This window comes from Eubalaena glacialis, chromosome 2 (assembly GCF_028564815.1).
Source record: "Eubalaena glacialis isolate mEubGla1 chromosome 2, mEubGla1.1.hap2.+ XY, whole genome shotgun sequence".
Classification (NCBI taxonomy): domain Eukaryota; kingdom Metazoa; phylum Chordata; class Mammalia; order Artiodactyla; family Balaenidae; genus Eubalaena; species Eubalaena glacialis.
Window position 1 is genome coordinate 168,787,646 of NC_083717.1, and position 25,127 is coordinate 168,812,772.

The 25,127-nt window shown below is 40.6% G+C and overlaps 1 protein-coding gene across 17 annotated transcripts in view; it reads left to right on the plus strand.

The window, feature by feature from the left end:
• Nucleotides 1–25,127, plus strand: part of TTLL5 (tubulin tyrosine ligase like 5) — a 304,948-nt gene that overhangs the window by 221,909 nt on the left and 57,912 nt on the right. For 16 of the 17 annotated variants that reach the window (XM_061181085.1, XM_061181090.1, XM_061181087.1 and 13 more), the window contains 2 exons: nucleotides 774–991; nucleotides 23,692–23,774. In XM_061181085.1, the coding sequence (XP_061037068.1) occupies nucleotides 774–991; nucleotides 23,692–23,774 (301 nt within the window). The remainder of the gene's footprint in view (nucleotides 1–773; nucleotides 992–23,691; nucleotides 23,775–25,127) is intronic. The other variant, XM_061181098.1, reaches the window with a different exon arrangement.

Genomic DNA, 25,127 nt, shown 5'->3' on the forward strand with positions numbered 1-25,127 from the left:
AATGAGGTGAATAAGTTGTAAGAGTTTTTTTTAAGCCTCTCCCTGAGGAAGTGTACAATTAAATACATCCTTACTGCAGGTACATGTTGGTGTTTGTGACATCTAGATGGTTTTTAGGTCATTATTTAATAGTTGTAGGCTTACCCTCTGAGCGAAAATACCCTTGTTTTGCTCTTGTATTTGTATATAGTAACTACTATTCATGTAGTAATTTTACTTTGAAAGTGTTTTCAAGTGTAGTTTTATGTTAATCTTCAGGTCATCAGGGTATTACTACGCCACACTGGCTCCTTCCCTTTCCTCCAAGGTGCGAACCTTCTAGAGGAGTTCAGAGTTCTGTGAGTGGGTTGGAATTGAGTCAGGCTTCAAGTCACTTTTGTTCTGTGCTGTATTTCTAGTACTCGATACCCAATAAGAGGCATTCATTAAATACTTGTTGACTTTAACAATGAAGGGATACTAAGACTGAGAGAGACCAAATGCTTCTCTAATTCACGCATATGGACAATACATAGTACCCAGCGGCCCTGAGTGCTACTCAAGTGTACTTTCAGCAAGGTAATCTCAACTCTCTGCTAAAAGAGATTTTCCTTCCCTGAACCTAAACCTGCATTGGCTTTATTGGAGGAGAAGTTTTTCCTTAAAAATTACTTAATTTTAATGGTTTCCCATTTCCTTTTGTCCCACCTCAGGATTGCAAACCAGTTACTGACTTACAGCAAACTAATTTGTGAAGGGCATCTCCATCTTTCATTTTTTTCTTTTTCTCATAGGCGATCTTTGGCAGCCAGACACTACCTAACTCCAATTTATGGACAATAAATAATGGTGCAGCTTGCAGAATTTCAAGCGCCACAGCTAGTGGCCAGAAGCCAACCACTCTGCCACAAAAAGTGGTGCCAGCTCCAAGTTCTTCCTCCTCCCTGGTCCCCAAACCCCCGTCCAATCACAAACAAGTCCTCAGAAAGGCAGCATCCCAGAGGGCTTCCAAGTAAGTTTTCAGTAATCTTCTGTTCAATTTCTTCTGAGTTGTATCAATTCTATGCTAACAGTACACTCTATTTCTGGAGCCTCAAGACAGTTTGTGCTGAAATGTTGAAAAGAACACCTGATGGGGAATAAAGGCTAACTGGTTCTCAGCCCTGGCTACAAATTAGAATCACCTGGGGAGCTATTGCAACACGGCCAATGTCAAGGCTGTACCCTGTGGGAGGGGCAGGCACTGCTCTTTTACGTTCCCCAGTGGTTGTGATGAGTGCTGCCACTGGCAGGGTTCAGCGTCATTGCTAACTAACTCTTCTGGCCTCGAGCAGGAACCTCAATCAGACAGTGCACTGGGTAACAGTGCTGAACTGTGGGCTTGGAGGGAGGAAATGAAAACTTCCTCCTGGAAGTGTTCTTCTTTTGGTCATTCTACAGAGTTAGATCTTTTCATATATATTTCAGATAAAATGCAATACTCTTCCCTCACCCCCACCCTTGTTTGTTCATTTTTAGGCATTTGAAAGGGAAGACATAGGATTGGGATTTCATTAGAGGGATTAACTTCATTGACATTAGTCATCAGGCTCTGTGTAGCAACAATGTTTCTAATACCTTTTGTCATCTACCTATTTTACCTCAAAAAAGACATTTCCGTACCTGAATCACGTTTTTTAGGTCACGTCCTTCACTGTACCTCCAGCCATCTTCCCTAGTAAACCAGAAATGGACTGGTAAAAGGAGTGTTGGTTCTAACAGCCCCTCTCCATTTAAAATTGGGGAATGTATCAAAGATGTCTGGAAGAGGCAGGCATTCCCTGATGGATAAATGCCTAGAGGAGATTTGTGTATTTCTCTTGTTCTCATTGAGGCTCCCCATTCATTTGTCTTTCACAAAATCAATTTTAGTTGTAAGAAGGAATCCTAGGGCATAGAAAAAGCAGTGTTTTTCCCCCCTTGGATAATGAATCAAATTCTGGATTTGGATCAAAAACAATCCCTCGTGGTTGTTTTAATTGTATTGCTGCCATTATTCATTTATCCAACAAACGTTTATTCAGTGCCTACCAAGTGCCAAGCACTGTTCTAAGAATAACAGGCATCCTAATGACTTTATAGAACTATCTGGAGCAGTAGGAGAGGGCAGTGGGAAGGTTGCAGTTCGTGGTTGAGAGCCAATAGCACGATAAGAAGCATGTATGGTCCCTCACCCTAGAAAGAATAGCCTTGAATCCTTAAGGGTGCAGCCTCTGGAGCCAGCCTGCCTGTGTCCCATCCCACCCCCCCCCACACACACATACACACACACACACACACACACACACACACTTTATTAACGTGAGATCTTCGACAAGTTACAAATTACTTAAACTCTTGACTTCAGTTTCCTTATTCGTGAAGTGGGGATAACAAAGTGTATTTGCTTCATAGGACAGTTGATAAATATTAGCAGACTTAATATCTGTAAAGTACATAGCACAAGACCTAGCACACTTAAGAACTCAGTAAGCCTCAGTAACCATTATAAGCATTCCAAAACCACACTTTCATTCCCAGGTTTGAGAAGCCCACAGTTAGGTGGGAATATCAGTGAGTTGGATATGAATGTTGAATTTGCCAGTGTGCTCCTCGTTTGTGGCTTTTCCGATTATTGCTGAGATGGCCCGTGGTGCCCCTGTGGCTAGTCTGCTGGTGGAGAGGGGGGCTCCGTCAGCAGGCAGCAGGGCTGGACATTTGAGGACCCCACTCACTGCCCTGAACTCACTGCTGGCAGGAGAGCACTTGAGGCTTCTGAGATGGAATTGCAGCTCTATGGACAAACTTTGCTTTGCTGCATTTTTGTGGTTTCTTCTCTCTGACGGGCAGGAGTGTGGGAAAACCGGAAGCAGCTCAGCACCAAAAAAGCACAGAAGAGGGGGGGAAAGCAAGATTTCTTCAGAATTTAAGAAATATAATCCAAGTATCAAAAGGCATGCTATGAGGCGTTGTTCCAGGAAATAGTTTCCAATTTGCCTTTAAAACTCTAGCACAGGTCTCTGAAGCTAAATAAGTTAGCACTAATGGAGACCTGAACATCCTTTCCCTTATATGTAAGCTGTAGTGCCGTGAGGACCCTGCTGTTTTCAATATGCTTCCGACTCTTAGGAAAAAGAATAGCATTGTTTTTCTATGAACTGCCTCAATGAAAAGTTCCCCCTAGGAAGTATCCAGATAAAGTTTTTTAAAATAATCTTTTTATTTAAGAATTATTTTAGATTTACAGAAAAGCTGTCAAGATAGTACACATAAAGATAAGTAAACCCAGTTTTCCCCACGGTTAACATCCTATACTGCCATGGTACATTTGAAGACTGTGCCATACTAAGGAACTGTCATCGGTACATGACTATGAACTAAACTCCATACTTTATTTAGATTGATGAAGTTATTTTCAATCTAGAGAAACCTTTCATGGCTCCCGAAATCAGGATCCTGAGTATCAGTCGATACACTATTCTTATTGTTCTGAAGTAATTCTTGTTCCTAGCAAGCATAGTAAGTTACTTAACATCTGTGTGACTCAAGTTTCCTATTTAAAATAGGGATAATAATAGTACCTGCCTCATGGGGTTATTAAGAGAAATAAATGAATTAATGAATGTCAAGCACAAATACAGTGCCTGGTACATAATAAATGCTAAATAAGTGTTAGGTATTATGGTTAATACTAAGTTGGCACTTCAAGAAATTTTCACGTAACTTTTTACTTTCTTCCTACAAGGTGTGTTGCTTCATTTGCTTGGAGCTTATTGCGGCCTTTATTTGGGCTCAGTTCAGATTAATCAGGAACCCTCAGTTATGACTGGAGGGAGATACAGAGTCGCACTCAGGAATGCCATAGTTGTCCCAAGAGACACAGCTAATGAGAAGTTGTAATGAGCTTTTGACTGTGCCAAGCCCTGTGTTTTTGGGTTGAACTTCAGACTTCTCCTAGCACAGCAGTTGGCACTGGACAAATATAGAAGCAATTTCCAAGAGCATCAAAGTTTCCACATCCTAGAGGGTTGAATCTAGAGAACAATGGAACATAAAAGATGGAATGTCGTTTGGATTTTGGTGCAAAGGGAATTGAGAATCAGAACAGTGGGGTCCTGTTTCTTTAGGATAGTAGTCAAGTCACTTTTCCTCTAAAGGTTTCAGCTTCCCATCTGTAAAACAAAACCCACTGTCCCCACTGAATAATTAACCAAAATAACCTGTTTTCAGTCTATTCTGTTGAAAGCTTTTTTATGAACACGTTTGTTTTTTAATATTGATGCTTTACAGCCATTTTCCTCATCCTTTCTTGGGCCAGCAGTTCTTTGTTATAGTTCTCAAATTCATATATTTATATTTCCTTTAGCTAAATCTCACTTGTCAATTCTGTGAAGAGAGTGATTTAGAAATTTTTTTTACCTTTTCCATGGCGCCAATACCCTTTTTTGATTTTCCTCTTTAATGTTTGTAACACTTCATAATTTAGTACCAACTTCAGATCCTCCTTTCAAAACTATTTGTGGTATTTCTTCCAAGCAGTCAGCTGAACTAGGAAGGATGACAGCCTGTGAACAACTGCATGCATATGAACTGTTCCTTCCTTGTAAAAGACCTTTTTTTTTTCAGAGCCAGAATCACGCTCTCCAGGAAATATGGAGAAAGAAACCTGAGATGATTAAAATTTGCCAGGGAGGTGGGCAAAACTCATAGACTAGAGATGAATTTGGAAGGTCAGGGTCAAAACTGTTTACCTTGGGACTTCTCTGAAGAAGGAAAACTGTATGAGAAACACCAGACTTAACACATTTTTGACCGGAGACGTATTACGGCCACAGGCATTAGTTTCTGCAAAAATCCCCCAGTCAGTAATGTGTTAACTAAAGGACTTTTCTTTAAATAGCTGGGGTTACCTTTCCTTGCCAGGTTTTAGGATATCCTGCCTCAGGGTGACCTCAGTAGAAATTGAAGTCAACTGCTGTTCTGTGTCAGCACCCAGGACAGTGGTGTTTGCTAAAGGCTGCTAGGGATTAGGAAGGAGGAAAGCAATCGAGAGCCCGGGAGCATGTTAAACCAAATACCAATTAATGTGACTGGAACATTTGGTGATGTCAGCAATATGATGGAGGTGCTCAGAGGTTAATGTCAGAAAAATATAAAAATAAGGATCAGGAAAAAAATATGCTATATCTTTTTAACATATGAGTCATTAACAGGAGGCAAAGTGATCAGGAGTTATAATGGTCCAAAAGTAGGGTCTTGATGTGAGCACTGAAGATGTCATATTATAGGTTAACCATCTTCTCTCAGCCTTTCAGCTTTTCATTATGTGTAGTTTCAAGAAATATAATTAACACAAAAGACCCCGAGTAGCCAAAGCAATCTTGAGAACGAAAAATGGAGCTGGAGGAATCAGGCTCCCTGACTTCAGACTATATTACAAAGCTACAGTAATCAAGACAGTTTGGTACTGGCACAAAAACAGAAATATAGATCAATGGAACAGGATAGAAAGCCCAGAGATAAGCCCACGCACATATGGTCACCTTATCTTTGATAAAGGAGGCAAGCATATACAGTGGAGAAAAGACAGCCTCTTCAATAAGTGGTGCTGGGAAAATTGGACAGGTACATGTAAAAGTATGAAATTAGAACACTCCCTAACACCATACACAAAAATAAACTCAAAATGGATTAAAGACCTAAGTGTAAGGCCAGACACTATCAAACTCTTAGAGGAAAACATAGGCAGAACACTGTATGACATAAGTCACAGCAAGATCCTTTTTGACCCAGGTCCTAGAGAAATGGAAATAAAAACACAAATAAACAAATGGGACCTAATGAAACTTAAAAGCTTTTGCACAGCAAAGGAAACCATAAACAAGACCAAAAGACAACCCTCAGAATGGGAGAAAATATTTGCAAATGAAGCAACGGACAAAGGATTAATCTCCAAGATTTACAAGCAGCTCATGCAGCTCAATAACAAAAAAACAAACAACCCAATCCAAAAATGGGCAGAAGACCTAAATAGACATTTCTCCAAAGAAGAGATACAGATTGCCAACAGACACATGAAAGAATGCTCAACATCATTAATCATTAGAGAAATGCAAATCAAAACTACAATGAGGTATCATCTCACACCGGTCAGAATGGCCATCATCAAAAAATCTAGAAACAATAAATGCTGGAGAGGGTGTGGAGAAAAGGGAACACTCTTGCACTGTTGGTGGGAATGTAAATTGATACAGCCACTATGGAGAACAGTATGGAGGTTCCTTAAAAAACTAAAAATAGAACTACCATATGACCCAGCAATCCCACTACTGGGCATATACCCTGAGAAAACCATAATTCAGAAAGAGTCATGTACCAAAATATTCATTGCAGCTCTGTTTACAATAGCCAGGACATGGAAGCAACCTAGGTGTCCATCATCGGATGAATGGATAAAGAAGATGTGGCACATATATACAATGGAATATTACTCAGCCATAAAAAGAAATGAAATGGAGGTGTTTGTAATGAGGTGGATGGAGTTAGAGTCTGTCATACAGAGTGAAGTAAGTCAGAAAGAGAAAAACAAATACAGTATGCTAACACATATATATGGAATCTAAGGGAAAAAAAAAAAAAAAAAAGAGGTCATGAAGAACCTAGTGGCAAGATGGGAATAAAGACACAGACCTACTAGAGAATGGACTTGAGGATATGGGGAGGGGGAGGGGTGAGATGTGACAGGGTGAGAGAGTGTCATGGACATATATACACTACCAAATGTAAAATAGATAACTAGTGGGAAGCAGCCGCATAGCACAGGGAGATCAGCTCGGTGCTTTGTGACCACCTAGAGGGGTGGGATAGGGAGGGTGGGAGGGAGGGAGATGCAAGAGGGAAGAGATATGGCAACATATGTATATGTGTAACTGATTCACTTTGTTGTAAAGCAGAAGCTAGCACACCATTGTAAAGCAATTATACTTCAATAAAGATGTTTAAAAAAAAAAAAAAAAAAAAAAAAGAAAGAAATATAATTGAATCTGTAGCATATCCATCCTTAAATATAAGATTTCTAAATTATGCATTTCCCAAATATATAATCATAGACTTTCAGTGATGGAAGATAAAGGCCTGGATGAAGGCACAATGTCGGGCTTTGGGTATAGCAAGGTATACAGATGGTCAGTGGCAGAACCAAAGCCAGAATTCATATCACCCACAGTGCTAACCCCATACTCTTCCCAGTAGACCACTGATTTCAGACCCCCCCCACCAATCCATTCAAATCCATTCTGTACAGCAAATCCATTCTGCCAACAAGTGGCAGGTTAATCATCTTAAAATACTGCCTTTGGGAAAAGGCAGTGTCAGCACTTAGGAACTCACTTCCCTTCCTTTCCACGCCAGTTTTACCACTTAAGTGGCCAATGAAATACTCAAGAGGAGGAAGAATTAGTGTCACCCTCATACTGCAGTGTTGGGGAAATGTCTGTTAGATGTAGCACAAGAAGGATTGGATAGAACAACAACATCAAGGGCTTTATATACTGCCTGTCTATGGGAGTGCAGTGTAGGAAAATAGTGGGAGCCCTGGAATACACCAGACAATGCCCTCTCACTCTAAGGGGTAGGCCTGGGGCTAGAAAGAGCTAAGGGCCAGTTGAGGAGTCACCACTTAGGCTCCCTTTCCTCTGCCAGCCCTCAGCGTTTGGACCTCAGTGGTGGCATTAGGGGATCTTAGGAATTGGTTTGGGCATGATGACGATGACATCAGTCAGAGAACTAGGTACTAGTAATCACTTCTAACCAAAAGTTGCCATTGGGATATGTATGGTCCAGTGGGGAGAGAAATACGTGAGAGTCATAGAATGATGGATCTTCCTTTGGTGATTCATACTTAGGTAATTTAAATTAAAATCTTACTTCTCATTCCTGCTTGCTGGGATGTTAAAATGGTAATATAAATGTTGGGTATTTCCCATCTCTCACTTCCCTTCTTTCTTATCTGATTATGAAAATGCCTTTTTTAAAGGTTTGGACAGAAACTTAAAATAGCCTTTGATAGAATTCCTATCAGTTTCTCTGTAATCCTGTGTCCTTATTAGCAAACTTAGACTTTCTTCTCCGAGGATGAGCAAATATTTTAAAATCTTGGGGCCTGGGAGTAGATAGTATAGCTTAAAAGAAAGCTCCATGGAGAAGATTCAGAGGAGCTGCCAACCTCCAAAATAAGTTTAATCAAGAAAGGAAACAACATTTTAGAAAATCCCTAATGTGCATTGGTGTGTAGAGCTAGAAAAATCTATCTAAGAGAGAGCAAGCAGCCTGGGGTCAGGAAGGATTGAATGGAAATGAGAACACCTGAGTGAAAAATTGGGTTGAACACAGTGAATTGAGATTGGGCACTGCAGAAAATTGAATTAATGAAATTCAGGACAGATTTTTAAAATTCTGCCAAAATTCTGAGGAAAAAGTATACAAAGGTAAAAATGCTGAGAGAAAAGATAGGTTCAACCTAAAATAGTGAATTCCAGAATAAGAATAGAATAGTCATTGTTATTGGCAAAATAGACCTAACATAAGGACATAAAGGGTTTTGAACAATATAATTAATGAGATTAAATTAACAGACATACAATTTTATGCCCTGCAGAGCTCCCATGGAGTATTTTTCAAAACGAAATGATTTCAGTGTAAATCCTAAAAAAATGGAAATTATACAGTCTTCATTCTCTGACCACTTTACAATAAAATATTAAAAATCTAGACAAATGTCCAAATAATTTTAGAATGTTAAAACATTCTTTTAAGTAACTTGGATCAAAATTATTTTGGAAACTACCTTGAAAATAAGAATTGTACATATCAGACCAAGACAAGAAAGCCCACTCTAGCCACTTTTATTCAGCAGTTAGGCAAGAAAAAGAAATAAAAGGCATCAGTTTGGAAAGTAAGGAGTAAAACTGTCTATTTGCAGATGCCACTATTTGCAGATGACATGATATTGCATACAGGTTGCATACAACCCTAAAGACCCCACCAAGAGACTGTTAGAACTCATAAATGAATTCAGTAAAATTTCAGGATACAAAATTAATATACAGAAATCTGTTGAATTTCTCTATACTAACAATAAACTATAAGAAAGAGAAATTAAGAAAAGAGTGCCTTTTACAATTACATCAGAAAGAATAAAATACCTAGGAATAAATATAACCAAGGGGGTGAGAAGATCTGTTCACTGAACGCTATAAGGCACTGATGAAAGAAATTGAAGACAAAAATAAATGGAAAGATATTCCATGCTTATGGATTGGAAGAATTAATATTGTTAAAATGCCCATACTACCCAAAGCAATCTACAGATTCAGTGCAATCCCTATCACAATTCCAATGGCATTTTTCACAGAAATAGAACAAAAATCCTAAAATTTGTATGGAACCACAGAAGACCCAAATAGCCCAGGCAATCTTGAGAAAGGAAAACAAAACTGGAGGCATCATGCTCCCTGATTTGAAACGATCTTACAAAGCTACAGTGATCAAAACAGTATTGGCATAAAAACGGACACATAGATCAATGGAACAGAATAGAGATCCCATAAATAAATCCAGACATGTATGGTCAATTAATTTACGACAAAGGAGCCAGGACAGTCTCTTCAATAAATGGTGTTGGAAAAATTGAATAGCCACATGGAAAAGAATGAAACTGGACTACTATCTTAAAACATACACAAAAATTAACTCAAAATGAATTGAAGACTTGAATGTAAGAATGGAAACCATAAAGCTCCTAAAAGAAAACATAGGCAGTAATCTCCTTGACTTGGTCTTGGCGATGAGTTTTTGGATTTGACAACAAAAGCAAAAATAAACAAGTGGAACTACATCAAATCTAAAAGTTCCTACACAGCAAAGGAAATCAACAAAATGAAAAGGCAACCTACCGAATGGGAGAAAATACTTGTAAATCATGCATCTGATAAGGGGTTAATATCCAGTTATATAAAGAACTCATAAACTCAATAGCAAAAAACAATCCAATTAAAAAACGGGCAGAGGAACTGAATAGACATTTTTCCAAGGAAGACATACAGATGGCCAACAGGCACAGGAAAAGGTGTTCAACATCACTAATCATCAGGGAAAGGCAAATCAAAACCACGGGAGGTACTACCTCATACCTGTTAGAATGATTGTCATCAAAAAGATAAGAGATAGCAAGTGTCGGCAAGAATGTGAAGAAAAGGAACCCTTATGCACTGTTGGTGGGAATGTAAGTTGGTACAGCCACTATGGGAAACAGTATGGAGGTTCCTCAAAAAATTAAAAATAGAACTACCATATGATCCAGCAACCCCGCTCCTGGGTATATAGCCAAAGGAAATGAAAACCGGATGTTGAAAAGATATCTGCACTTCCCGTGTTCATTGCAGCATTATTCACAATAGCTAAGATATGGAAACAACCAAAGTGTCCATCAATGGATGAATAGATAAAGAAGATGTGTCATATATATATATATATATATATATATATATATATATATATATATATATATATATATAAAATGGAATATTATTCAGCCATGAGAAAGAAGTAAATCCTGCCATTTGTAACAACATAGGTGGATCTTGAGGGCATTATGCTAAGTGAAGCTGGACAGAGAAAGGCAAATACTGCATGGTATCTCTTATGTGTGGAATAAAAAAAAAAGTCAAACTCATAGAAACAGAAAAGTTGTTGCCAGGGGCTGGGGTAGGGAGAAATAGGGAGGAGTTGGTAAAAGGGTACAAACTTTCAGCTATAAGTGAATAAAAATAAAGTCTGAGGATCTAATATAAAATATGGTGACTATAGTTGATAACACTGTATTGTATAATTGAAATTTGCTAAGAGAGTAGAACTTAAATGTTCTCACCAAGGAGAAGGAGAAGAAGAAAGAAAAAGGTAAGTATGTGAGGTAATAGATGTGAGGTAGATAACTAGATAGGGGAATCCTTCCACAATGCATATGTATGTCAAATCACCACGATGTACTTTGAATATCTTGTAATTTTATATGTCAAGTCAATAAAGCTGAAATAATTTTTAAAAACAAAAAAAAGAATTATATGTATCAACACTTATATTTGAAATTTAGGCAAAGATGCACTCAAAGGTAAATTCATAATTATTTTCAGTGTTAAATATGGAGAGATTGTAAAGAAATTAACCAAGATACAAATGGCAAATGAGCTTCAACCAATGTAGTGGTTTCAGCTGATTACAGCAGAGTGTCAGGTTAAAAAGAATTATGAGGACTTCTCTGAGCTCAGCAAGACAGAGTGCTGTGATAGATTAGTAATGTCTGATGTTGAGCGTAGTGAATATGCACGCCACATATTTGTCATACCTGAACTAAGCTTCCATCTCTAGAAGTTAGAAAAGGGTCAATAAAACAAAGCTAAGAAAAACAGATCAAAGGAAATCAAGAAGAAAGCAATATAAACTGAAAAGTAAGCAGCAAAATTAGTTAAATCCAAAACCTTGTTTAGTTCGGGGTAGGGGGACAGGGAAGGAGAAAATAAACACAGTTCTGCCAGAAAAATAAGAGAATTAAAAATAGAAGTTTTTTGGGCTTCCCTTGTGGTGCAGCGGTTGAGAATCCGCCTGCCAATGCAGGGGACACGGGTTCGAGCCCTGGTCTGGGAAGATCCCACATGCCGCGGAGCAACTGGGCCCGTGAGCCACAACTACTGAGCTTGCGCGTCTGGAGCCTGTGCTCCGCAACAAGAGAGGCCACGATAGTGAGAGGCCCGCGCACCACGATGAAGAGTGGCCCCCGCTTGCCGCAACTAGAGAAAGCCCTAGCACAGAAACGAAGACCCAACACAGCCAAAAATAAATTTAAAAAAAAAAAAAAAAAAAAAAAAAAAGTTTTTTAAAGTAGATATAGGGGAGATTGAAAAATTATGAGGACACTGCACACAATCGTATGCTACTAAATTTTTTAAACTGGATGAAAGATAATATTTTGAAAAATATGAACTATCAAAATTGGTTCTTGAATAAAAAGAAAACCCAAGTAGAACAAGGTAGAAGTTTTTGAACTATCCAAATGGATTCTTAAAGAAATAGGGTACACACATAGGCCTAGGAAGCAATTTTAAAATATTGTCTCTAAAGTAGTTCTTTGAACCTTTTTCCTGAAATCTTTGGAGGCTTCCAGTTGCCTGCGAGGTAAAGTTGAGAGTCCTTACTCTGGACATTGAAGCCCTCTGCAGTATGTCCTCCATCCTGTCTCCAGTCTGCTTCACACACGGCTCCGTTCATTGTTCCTACCTGCTCATGTCATGCCCCCTGCACAGAATGCCCTTAACTATCTTGAATCTAAGTCCTGCCTTTTATTCAAGATCAGGTTCTAATTTATCACCTTGACGCAGCTTGACCAGATGCCCATTCTCAACTCCTCAGCTGACTCTTCCATCTGCCTCCTTGTCTTATTTTTCCTTTTCATATGTGTTCTGCTTTTCGTAAGTCTATTAGGGACAGATATCTTGTCTTCATCCTTTTATCATATATATATTGAATGTGCACTGCTGTGCATTGCTCTAAATATCGGTGATGACACCAGTGGACGAGACAGACATGAGCCCTCTTTTCATGAAGGTTGTTTTTGAGAGACAAGAGAGAAGTTCAGCCCCTGATATAGCTTATATTCATGATAAGTTCTCAGGAAATGGTAGTGGAGGAGGTGGTGGTGAAGATAGAGATGGTGGCTACATAGTATTTTGCATCAAGGTGAATGCATCAAGGATCACTAAGTAACAATTATCTCTTCGTTAGTTATTTAGACCATGTAGAGTAGTGTATGGGAGGCAGTAGAGTACAACTGCTAATATCCCAAGATTTCAAATTAGACTTGAATCCTGGCTCCTTTACTTAATTGACTGTTATTTAGGGATACCTCTAAGCTTCTGTTTTGTTATCTGCAAAATATTACTACGTCGTGGAGCTGTTCTGAGGAGTAAAGGAGATCATGTGTTTCCCTGACATATATTAAGTGTCCATTGCATGCTGGTTGGTGTAGTTTGTAATTCCTGCTGCCGTTATTGTTCCCTGTTAAAAGAAGTCTCACTTTTGTTGTTAGTAAACTGATATTCATAAGTGTGATTTGGCTCTAGCTAGCAAGGCTATGGAAATTCACACACATTCTGATTTCCTGAACACTAATAACTCTAATGACTACTGAAGACAAAGGCTTAGTTTCAAACAAAACAAAAGATTAGATTTGGACTTACTGACTTCCAGTCAAGTTGGCTCTGTAAGTTCTCACTTAGTATTCCGCCTCTGCTTCAAATAGCAGTGATAGATAAAAAGCTTAAAGAAGAAAAAAGAAACAAGGGAAGCATCTCCTTGGCCCCAAAGTGTACAGAAATGAATGGCAATCAGTGAATGAGGCTGAAGCAACAAGTTTTCTGAGCCCTGCTGTGGAAGCAGGCAGTGGCAGCCTGGAGCTCAGCTCTTGTGGCATGTTGGGGCCTGAGAGCACCCTACCCAAGAGGAGAGACTCATTAGTAGAAAATAAAACAGTGATTTTTTTCAACTGGAGATGATGTTGCCCCCCAGAGGACATTTGACAATGTCTGGAGTCATTGGTTGTCATAATTGAGCAGGGGGGAGGGGTGTTGCTTCTGGCATCTAATGAGTAGAGTCTAGGGATGCTACTAAACATCCTGCAAAGCACAGGACAGTTCCCCACAGTGAAGAATTATCCAGTCCAAAATGTCAGTAGTACCAAGGTTGAAAAATCCTGAGCTAAAGAATGCACTGGGCTCTTCTACAGGGAGACTGACAAAGCTGACATGGACCCACTGGCTGAGGCTCCATCTTTATATAAGGCTATGGGCCTACAGAGTTACAAAGATAATGAAATACCCTTGCAAGTGTTCATGTCTCAGAACTCACCTGGATTTCTATTTATCTCTGAGGCAGGGGCACCAGAATATCACTGTCAAGTCTGGTTCTGGACTGGGGTCAGGGGGACTGGGTAGAGGCAACTGTAAAATCTTCAGACAGGGAGGGGTGAGCAAGTAGGGAGACAAAGGGGGGAAATGATTTCTATTCAAAATGAGCCTGCAAACCAAAATTCTAAAACTCATGAATAAATCTAATATTAAGAAGGATTGCCAGCAGAATCAGCAACTGGACCATGAATTCCTTGCAGATGAAATGAATATTTTTGAATGGTCAGACATATTAGATCGTGTATCTAACAGTATCTTGTGGAGCATGACATGTGACTCTGATGGGAATATCAGAAAAGAGAGCTGAAAGACAGATGAACAAGCAATACTTTAAAAAATAATAACTGAGAATTTTCTGGAACTGGAGAAAGATACGAGTCCTCAGCTAAAAAAAAAAAAATCATTTCTTGTACCAAAATAAATGCACCTCTAGACACATCATAGCGACAGTGCAGACCATCAAGCATAAATGGGGAGTCTCACGTATTATCTGAAAGAAAATTCACTTTAACTACAAAGGAAAACAGAATACCAGCATTCTTCTCTTCAGAAGTAATAAGTGGCGGAAGACAAGAGCTAATAGCTTTACAGTGTTGAGGTAAAGTACCTTTCAGTCTAGAATTTTATATATAGCTAAATTGTCATTCAAGAAAGAAGGCAAAAAAAAAAATAATTTGAGATATTCAAAGTCTAAAGAGTATACCACCCATGGCCTTCACTGAAAGAACTAACAAAGATAAGTGTGAACACAGAATAACATGAAACAGTGAAGTGCAAAAATTTTATAAAATGTCTATAAATGTTAGTGACTATAAAAATAATTGTTGGTCTTCTTTAAAAAGATAAAACACGTTTAAGACAACGACAGGATTCAGGGACAAGAGTAGTCAGTGGATAGTAAATGTATAACAGATCTGTTTCAAGTTTAAGGACAGAACAGAATACTGAATGGCTTTATACTTTCTTAGAAAATAATAGCTAAATAATTAATATACAGTCTATTGCTTTCAAACCAAAAGAGGGGGAGAGAAGGGAATGTAGAAACTTTATGAATCCAGTGGGAGGCAGGAAATGAAGGAAAAAAAAAAAGCAAAGGAAAAAGATGGTAAATGGAAAATTTAAACTAAGATAAAGTAAAACACATGTGTAATCACAATAAATGTTAACAGATTATACTCTTCTATTAAAAGATAGATTATCAAATTCCATTTTTTAAAATGTTCAGTTATAGGCTGCTTAAAAGAGACATACCTAAAGTAAAATCTTGCAGAAAGGTCAAAGATTGGAAAAAGGTAAACCATGCAATACTAATTAGAAGGAAAACTAGTATAGCCATAGATAAAATGAAATTAAGCAAAAATCATTAATAGGGATAAAGAAAAGCACTTGTATGCACTTAACATAACTTCAAAATATATAAATCAAAAGCTAACAAAATTATTTAAGAGAAATTCACAAATTATCATGGTGAGTGATTTATTTAAATATACTTCTATCGGTAACTGACAGGTAACTCAAACAAAAATTTCTGAAGATTTTGAATATTTGAAATGGAGAATTAACAGTTTGCTTTAATAAGTGGCTTTTAATCTTTTTTGAGCACCACTCATAATTTAAAAATACATTTTATATGCAACCCAGTAAAAATATCTCTATGTATGTATATGAAATAAAAGTTTCACGAAATACTACTTCCTATCTTTTTTAAAATGCTGATTGTGTCCCCTAAATTGATTTTACAACCCCCTTATGAGTCACAACTCACAGGAAAACATTAATAGCCATGCACAGACTCCTGGGCCCAAAAGGGATAATATATATTCTTTTAAAGTATACGTGGAATATTTATAAAAATTCAGCACATACTGTGTCACAAATGAAGGCTCCACCCGTTTCAAAACATCAATATCACACTCTATAACTATAATAAATATACTTAATTTAGAAATAATAAGAGTTTTTTTTAAGGCCTATGTGTTTGAAATTTTTTAAAATAGAGTATATAATACTCAGTTGTTAAAGAGGTAGTCATAATGAAAATCATAAAACATTTAGAACTGAATGGCTATGAAAGTACGACATATCAAATTTGTGGGATAGCCAAAACTGTACTCGAAAGTAAACTTGTAATCTTAGATACATTTATTACAAAGACAGGAAGGATTGAAAATCAGTGAGTTAATCATTTAACTTGAAACGCTATAAAAGAAACAACAGGGTAAATTAATAAAAGTAAAATAATAAAAATATAGAAATCACTTAGAACAGCCTGGCACATGGGAGAACATGAGAGAACAGTGCCTCAGTCACTGTCTGGCACATGTTAGGTGTGCATTAAACACTTGGTGAAGGAATGAATGAAATTGACAGCAAACAATAGCGAGGCTTACCTCTGCAATGACTAATAAATAAGAAAAAGAGAAAGTCCCACATAAATAATATTAGGGATGAAAAGGAATGTAACAAGAAATATGATGGATTAGATACTGTGTAGTATGTTTATAAAATGAGTCCTGTGCACCACTACTGCACACAAGTTGACTTCACTAAGTGTTTCTTGAATTGGTTTTGGAACCAGATCCACATTAACAATGTTCTAATTGTTATTTGCTAAGGAGTAGCATGTTAGCTTCTGTTTGTGAAATGCATATGTAATCCCTGGACAGGATTACACAAACACTTGTGTGCACGTAGGTATGTTGTAAGGAAAATTATAAGATATTTAATCTGTGAGTAAATGTTCGCTAAGAAAAGTCAAAGTCTTTTTTTTTTTTTTTTTTTTTTTTTAATTATTTATTTATTTGTTTGTTTATTTTTGGCTGTGTTGGGTCTTCGTTTCTGTGCGAGGGCTTTCTCTAGTTGCGGCAAGTGGGGGCCACTCTTCATCGCGGTGCGCGGGCCTCTCACTATCGCGGCCTCTCTTGTTGCGGAGCACAAGCTCCAGATGCGCAGGCTCAGTAGTTGTGGCACACGGGCCTAGTTGCTCCGCGGCATGTGGGATCTTCCCAGACCAGGGCTCGAACCCGTGTCCCCTGCATTGGCAGGCAGATTCTCAACCACTGCGCCACCAGGGAAGCCCCCAAAGTCTTTTTTTTGGAATTCAGTTCTTTAACCTAACTTGCATCTTAGGATTTCCTCTGTCCTTTGAGAATTGAAAAGTGGTTGATTGTCACCGGTATTTTATAAAAATGATCAAGTTTGAGGGTTTTTCTTTTCAGGACCTTCACAGATGCCAGCGTGGCCATTTGCCACACCCTGACAAGATCAGCATTTCTCGCTCTACTCTTTCTGTAGAATCTTGAGCATTTTCCTTTTGTGGGTCCTTCCTTCTACAGAAGGGTCATCCCTGATGTGGTGACATGAATCCAAGACAGACTTTCACTAAACCAGTGAAATAGAAAACTAGTACCTCTGTGTTAGAGATGTGGAAAGCCTTGAAACATAGCACCAAACCACAGTCAACCTTGTGAAGTAATGAACAAAACAGATCTTAAAGAAAGAATATCACTTTCAGGAAAGCTTCCACGGATTAAAATAATGGCCGGGGGTGGGTGGGGTGGGGTGTGGGGAGGAAACCACAAATAAAGGAAATACAGACCCATGAAAAGACACATCACCCTTACCAGCAAAATGGATGATGGGGGTTTTACTCATTATAACCCTCCTTGGTGATGGCATGTTATATAGGCCTGCTGTATGGTGTGGTCTTGATGCCAGTGGAACTGCTAGCCAGCCATTTGATCAGCTTGTACTCCCTAAGTAGAGACTTGCACTACAAGAAGTCTTTCAAAATAATAAATGCAGTATTTATTAAAGGCAGTATTTCCACTTATAGAGATATGATTTGTTTGTAACGTATTATTGAACAACTTCTTTGAAAGGCCCAGAAGATCTGTTTCCCCTCAATGCCCATATCAGGATCTTTCTTGGGCTGCAGGAAAATGGAAGAGGCAAGAGGAGTAGAGAGAAATGGAGCAAGTGAATTGAATTCTGGGTTAGGAAGTATATATTTAATATTTAAGGAAACTCTTTAGGTACTAGCTATGAACATGTCCCAAGGAAAGTTCCTGCCTTCATGGAGATGTCACTGTTAATGGATTCTTCTAATTCTTCATTGCCACTATATATGGCCACATATCTTATTTCCATTTTTAAGTGTCGCTGTCAATCAGGAATCCTGCCCTTCAGCAGCTTTTGATAATTAGAGACAGTTCACCTGCAGAGAAGGGTCTGAACTAAGCCCATTACCACAGCTGAGATTGTAGTAAGCCTCTAACACTCAACCTTTGACTACATCTCTTTTCCGTCTCCTAGAACTTGCACCATTTCCGAGAATAACAATTAAGGAAAACTACAGGATCAGATAGTCATACCTACCACTCTTCTTGGTTTGAACTCTAACTTTTGTGTGATATAAAGTTAACGGCACCTTTCTCGTCCCATCTTTTCAGTATTTCTCACCGCAAAACTCTTGAACTTTTTTTTAATTTATTTTGGCTGCTCCAGGTCCTAGTTGTGGCTTGCAGGCTCTTAGTTGTGGCATGTGGACTCTTAGTTGCAGCATGCGTGCGAGATCTAGTTCCCTGACCAGGGATCGAACCCAGGCCCCCTGCATTGGGAGTGGGGAGTCTTACCCACTGGACCACCAGGGAAGTCCCTGCATACTTTTTTTTTTTTTCCCCCAAATATACACCAGTTGTCTCATTTTTTTTTTTTTTAAGATTTATTGATTGATTGATTGACTGATTGCTATGTTGGGTCTTCGTTTCTGTGCTAAGGCTTTCTCTAGTTGCGGCAAGCGGGGCCACTCTTCATCGCGGTGTGTGGGCCTCTCACTATCGTGGCCTCTCTTGTTGCGGAGCACAGGCTCCAGACGCGCAGGCTCAGTAGTTGTGGCTCACGGGCCTAGTTGCTCCGCGGCATGTGGGATCTTCCCAGACCAGGGCGCGAACCCGTGTCCCCTGCATTGGCAGGCAGATTCTCAACCACTGCACCACCAGGGAAGCCCCTGCATACTTTTATAACTCATTTTTCTGAACTCATCTTTAGCCACCTCTTTGTATTCCATTTGTACTGTGATCAGAACACCACAGATAATGTAGCTGCATCCAACACACATTTAACTTTGCACATTCAGCTATTCAGAGAGAAAGAGAAAGTACAATTTCGATAGTGGCTGATTCTACTTGGTATTCCCCTCAGGACAAGATGGGAGATGCATGCTTCTCTTATAGGAAGAGCATCCCACTGTACTATGTGTAATTCTCATGCTTAAAGACGCATATTCTATATGACAAGCCAGCTACTTCATTTGGTGCACAGTTGAAGAAACAGTGATTAATTCTGATGCTGGCAGGAAAAAAAGATGTGTATTAGCTTTATTAAGAGACAGCTTGACAATCTCAAATGAGACCTCTCTTCCAAAGGGAGTTTAAGAGTAATTTTGACTGATTTTGATTTCTGACTGGTAGCTTGCCAATAATTACCTTTTGACTCTAATAGCAAATCGCTGGTAAGTTGCAAGTTCTGAATATCTATGGTCATTCTTCTACAGTTTAGCACCAATAATCCATACTGAATTAGAATCAGTGAGTCATCCAACTTAATATTTTTATGTAGATAGACTTATAGTGAATGCAAAGATTGTCAATATTCCTAAGTAAAAATAACAATACTAGTAATAGTTAATGTTTATTTAGCCCTTAATGTAATACCCAACACTGTACTAGGATGTGCTTTACATCCACCATCTTATTTAATCCTCAACAACCCTACGACATAGGTCCTGTTACCTTAATGTTAAAGCCCAGTAACAGACTTAGAAACAACCAAGGGGGGACTTCCCTGGTGGCACAGTGGTTAAGAATCCGCCTGCCAGTGCAGGGGACACGGGAAGATCCCACATGCAGCGGAGCAACTAAGCCTGTGCACCACAACTACTGAGCCTGCGCTCTAGAGCCCGTGAGCCACAACTACTGAGCCCGCGCATCACAACTACTGAAGCCCGCATGCCTAGAGCCCGTGCTCCGCAACAAGAGAAGCCACCGCAATGAGAAGCCCACACACCACAAGGAAGAGTGGCCCCCACTCGCCACAACTAGAGAAAGCCAGTGCACAGCAACAGACCCAACAGAGCCAAAAATAAATAAATAAATGTATTTATTTTTAAAAAAAAGGAAAAAAGAAACAACCAAGGGGACATATACCTACCTTTCTATGTAAATATTTCCTAAAACACAGGTACTCTCAGGAAAGCAGCAAAGAATCATTGCAAAAGCAGATCAGCAAGTGCAAATTAACATACAGGCTCTAGACAAGCGATGTTTTAAAAGTTCTCATTTTAGAGTGGTTTGTCCAGAAGTTGGAACGTATTTTCCCAAGGAAATGATGTTATCACAGCAAAAGCATATTTACCCATGATGTGCCTAAAGTTGTAATAACATAAACCCAAACCATTTTGTGTACCAATGTCTCTATGGAAAAATTTACTCTGAGTTTCCCCTTGGATGTCTATGGACACATTTCTCCTCCACTGGGGAGAAGGGGACCTCGTGCGAGAAACAGTAGGACCGTTTGAAATGTTCAAAGTCGGAATCAGCAATGGCTCCTGAGGCCTGTGGTGGGAGTTGCTGGAGGGAGGAGGATGGAAGAGTGAGTGGAACTGGGTACAAAGGGGACACAGGGGCAGGAGATCTTGGGTGAGGAACAGGAGGAAGCCTATAAAGGTGAAGGGTGGGAGAGGAATTCCAGAGAGGAGAGGAGAAAGAAGTCACTAGCTCTAAACCCCCAGGGACTCTTCTCATGCCTCCGGAAGCTTTCTGTTCCCTGCCTGTATTTCTTCTACTGCCTCCAAAATTTCACCTGCCTGCTTCCCTTTTTACTGCTAACACTAGGGCTTCCTCCATGACGCTGAGATCAGCCCCGTAAGTTTTCTTGACTTAGCTGCTCCTAACACAAGTGAATGGGCCTTCAGGTTTTTTAACTTTTGTAAAGGAAAGAGCCCATCCTAGGCCCTCCAGAACTTTTCCTTTTTCACTTGGACCTGGAAGCGCAAATATCAGCCTACAGCTGCTTTGGATGGTTTTTTTGGGTCCATAAGGGGCTTAAATAAATTGCATAAGCATTCCAGATGTAGCTCTCCGAGGCTGAGGCTTGGGAAAAGGGAAAAAGCCCTCTGCTCCTTTCTCTCCTTTTTGCCTCTGTGGTTCCCCTGTCCTCAAAGCGGAAGTGGAAAGGAGTGGGCAGCGCCCAGACCGAGGCTCGCTAGAGGCGAAGGGCTGTAAGACAGTGTGATCCTTGCATCGCTGCTGGGGTGTGTTCTCATGTGGCACATCTCCATCAGGGGTGTAGGGACCACCTGGGCACCTAAGCCTCTACTAGCCTCTCCCAGCGCTTCCCATCCCACCTTCCTCTACTCACCAGTCAGTGTTTCCCTGACTTCTCTGGTGATATGAATCACCTGGGCACCTGGGGAGCTTAAAAAAAGCCTGAGTTCTCAAGGCCTGTCCCAGACCACTGAATCAGAATCTCCAAGCGAAGGGCCTGGAAAGCTATGTGATTAACAAGCGACCCCAGGTGATTCCCGTCAAGGATGTTTGGCAAACACTGCCTGACTACCACCCCACACGTGCACACTTTGCTGGTCTTTAAAGGCTCCTACGACATTCTAAGCCCCTTTCTGCCTCAGAATCATTATATAGACATTTCTTCTCCGTGAAAAGCTCTTTCCTGTTCCCTGCTCTTGGCTAATGCCTACTTCTCCTGACTTCATGACGTGCCTGAAGCACGATTTCCTCAGAAAGGCCATCCTTGACCACTGTCCTCACCATGTACACAACTAATGGTTTTTATTTATTTAATTAGTTAGTTTAAATTTCATTTATTTATTTATTTAAAATTTTTCATTTATGTATTTATTTATTTTTGGCTGCGCGTGGGCTTTCTCTAGTTGTGGCGAGCGGGGGCTACTCTTCGTTGCGGTGCACGGGCTTCTCATTGCCGTGGCTTCTCTTGTTGCGGAGCACGGGCTCTAGGCACACGGGCTTCAGTAGTTGTGGCACGCGGGCTCAGTAGTTGTGGCATGGGAGCTCTAGAGTGCAGGCTCAGTAGTTGTGGTGCACAGGCTTAGTTGCTCTGCGGCATGTGGGATCTTCCTGGACCAGGGCTCGAACCCGCCCCTGCGTTGGCAGGTGGATTCTTAACCACTGCGCCACCAGGGAAGCCCTATTTATTTATTTTCTGAAGAGGTTTTTTCTTTTGGCCGTGCAGCGTGACTTGGGGGATCTCAATTCCCTGACCAGGGAGGGATTAATCCTGGGCCACGGCAGTAAAAGCCTGAATCCTAACCACTAGGCCACCAGGGAACTCCCTTTCTCCTCACCATCTAAATCAGGTTCCCTGTTTCATTCTCTCCTAACACCTTGTGCTTTTTCTCCGTAGCATTTATCACACAGTTTGTATCTTATGGATTTGCCAAATGCCTACCTCCTCACTAGCACCAAGCACAGGAATGCTTAATAAGTATTTTTTGCTTGAGTGAGTAAATGGAAAAATAGTGTTGGGCGAAGGTGCTAAAGGTTGGGTTGGATGCTGCTCAACAAATAAAGAACTGAGTATGAGAACTTGAATCTCCCAGGTAAAATTGTTACATGTCAGCTAAAGTCAAGGTAGATGGGCCCAATAAATAAGTGTATTAATGGGGCAGTGGGTGAGATTACTTCAAAAAATATTTATTAAGTACCTAGTATGTGCAAAATGCAATATTAGGAGCTATGGATACAACAGTGAATGAGACTGAAGCAGTCTCTGTCTTCATGGAGCGCACATTCTAGCAAGGATGACAGCTGTTAAGCAACCAGTTACACGGTCCTATAATTTTGGTAAATGCAATGAAAGAATGACAAAGCTATAAGAGCCTATAACAGGGAGACCTGGCATGGTCTGTAGGGCATCAGGCCAGTCATAGAGCTTCTAAGACAAGTGGCTGGGGAACCTGTGCCCAAAGAATCTAATATACTCTGTCCTATCTCTTGTCAAAGGTGGCACGAGGGGAGGTGCCTCTGTATATGGCTTCTCAACCTCGGCACAGTTGACATCTTGGACCAGAATATTCTTTGTTTTGGGGCACTTTCTAGTGCACTGTAGGAAAGGCTTAGCACCATTCTTGGCCTCTACCCACTGGATGCCATAGGCCCCACAGTTGTGACAACCACAGCTATCTCAACATCACCAAGTGTCCCCTGTGGGAGGGTGGGGGGAGGGAGCAAAATCTGCCCCCCTCCCTCCCCCAGTTGAGAATCACTGCTCTACGTGAAACTTTTTTTTTTTTTTTAATGTCTTTACTTATGATTTATCCAAGTCAATACCAGGAACTTAATTTATTCATTCAATAAGTATTTGTTGAATGCTTAGGCACTGGGGACACAGTAGTGATCAAAGCCCGTGCTTTCTTGAAGCTGTGTTCCAGTGGGGAGAGATGGACAATATATTTTAAAATATGTAACATTTCAGAAGTAGGGGATAGGTTGGTCGTAGAAGTTCTTTCTGATAAGACGACATTTGACTTGAAAGAAGAAAGGGGATGAGTGGCAACACCAAAAGCAAGAGGCAGAGCCATTGCAGGGCTGTAGTTGACCTCACCTTTCTGTCTGCAGGTCTAACCAAGCTGCTTGTGTTTCAGAGGCTCCTCCACAGAAGGGCAGCTGGACGGACTCCAGAGCAGCCTTAACTCTGCAGCCTTTGTGCCCGTCACCAGCTCTACAGGTCAGTTCCGGGTGGGACAGCGGGCAGGGTCTGGGCCAGCAAGTTCTCTCCTGCCTCTGAAGAGAGCTCCAGCTCAGAGAATGAAGCATCCAGGCCTCTGGAGCATTGGCAAGTGGGCATTTTGTTACTGTCTTCTTCCAAATGACAGCGACATTTTAGGATGAAATGGTTTTCCAGAACTAGTTTGGGGTAGGCGAAATTTCCCCGTCTGGTAGAATGTTATCAGATTTGCAGCATTTAGTAAAAAGCCTGTATTTGACTGGTGTTTTACTGTTTCTATGGTATTTCCACATGTAGTATCTCACACTAAATCCTCACCACAACCCTGTGAGGTATACCTTTGTCACCTCCACGTGAGGAAACAGAAGCTCAGAAAGTCAAGGGGCCTGTGGGAGACGATCCATGCATGCAGAGCTGGAGCTGTGGTCTGATCTGCGACCTGTCATGCTAATGTCATAGTCTGTTGCCAGGTAGTTGCTGAGGGCCTCAAGCCTCTCAACATAGAAGTCAGGCAGCATTGGTCCAGGGATAGTTTTCTGTGAGTAATAATTCATAAAAATACACTAATAGGTAATCAGAAGATTGAAAGCAAATCCACTTGGATTCAACTCAACAAGTTGAGTTGAATCTCAACTTGAAGATTTGTTGAAACTCAACAAGTTTATTTTTGAGCGCCTCCTGTGGAGAAAGTAACATGCTGGGCACTGGGGTGCTTAAAGAGTGAACTAGACAGTCCCTGCTGTCAGGGAACCTAGAGGCTCGGGGAGAGGGAGGTCAGTGGGAGCCTGCTGTGTGGGGTGGGGAGGGATATCTGGCACTGGGGATGCAGAGAATAGACAGCCGTGGCTGAGCATTGCTGTGTGTCAGGCACACTTCTGAATGCTTTACATTTGTTCACAAAACATGCATATAACATAGGAGCTGTAGTCCTCGTTTTACGGCTGGAGAAATAAAGGCACAGACAGATTATGAAACGTTATCTCAAATCTCACAGCTAGTGAATGGTGGAGCAGTATTTGAACCCAAGGGCCAACCTGGCCCCGGCTCTTTAGGGATTGGGGAGGACTTCCTAGAGGAAGAAGTATCTAAGCTGGGGTTTGACTGTAGACAGGTTAGCCGGGAGAGGGGAGGTGTGGGGTGGAAGGAGTTCCAGGAAGAGGGAACAATGTGGGCAAAGGCCAGTTGAGGGAAGGGGGCGGGTGGTGAAAAGTTGCTGTGTTCGGGGAGCCCTCGTGCTGAGGACTGGGGCCTGAACCGGGAGTGGCAAGAGAATAGGCTGTAGAGGTAGCAGGGCCAGCCTATGAGCCGGGGAGGGAGCTTGTTCTTGAGAGCAGTAGGGAGCCATCGAGGAGC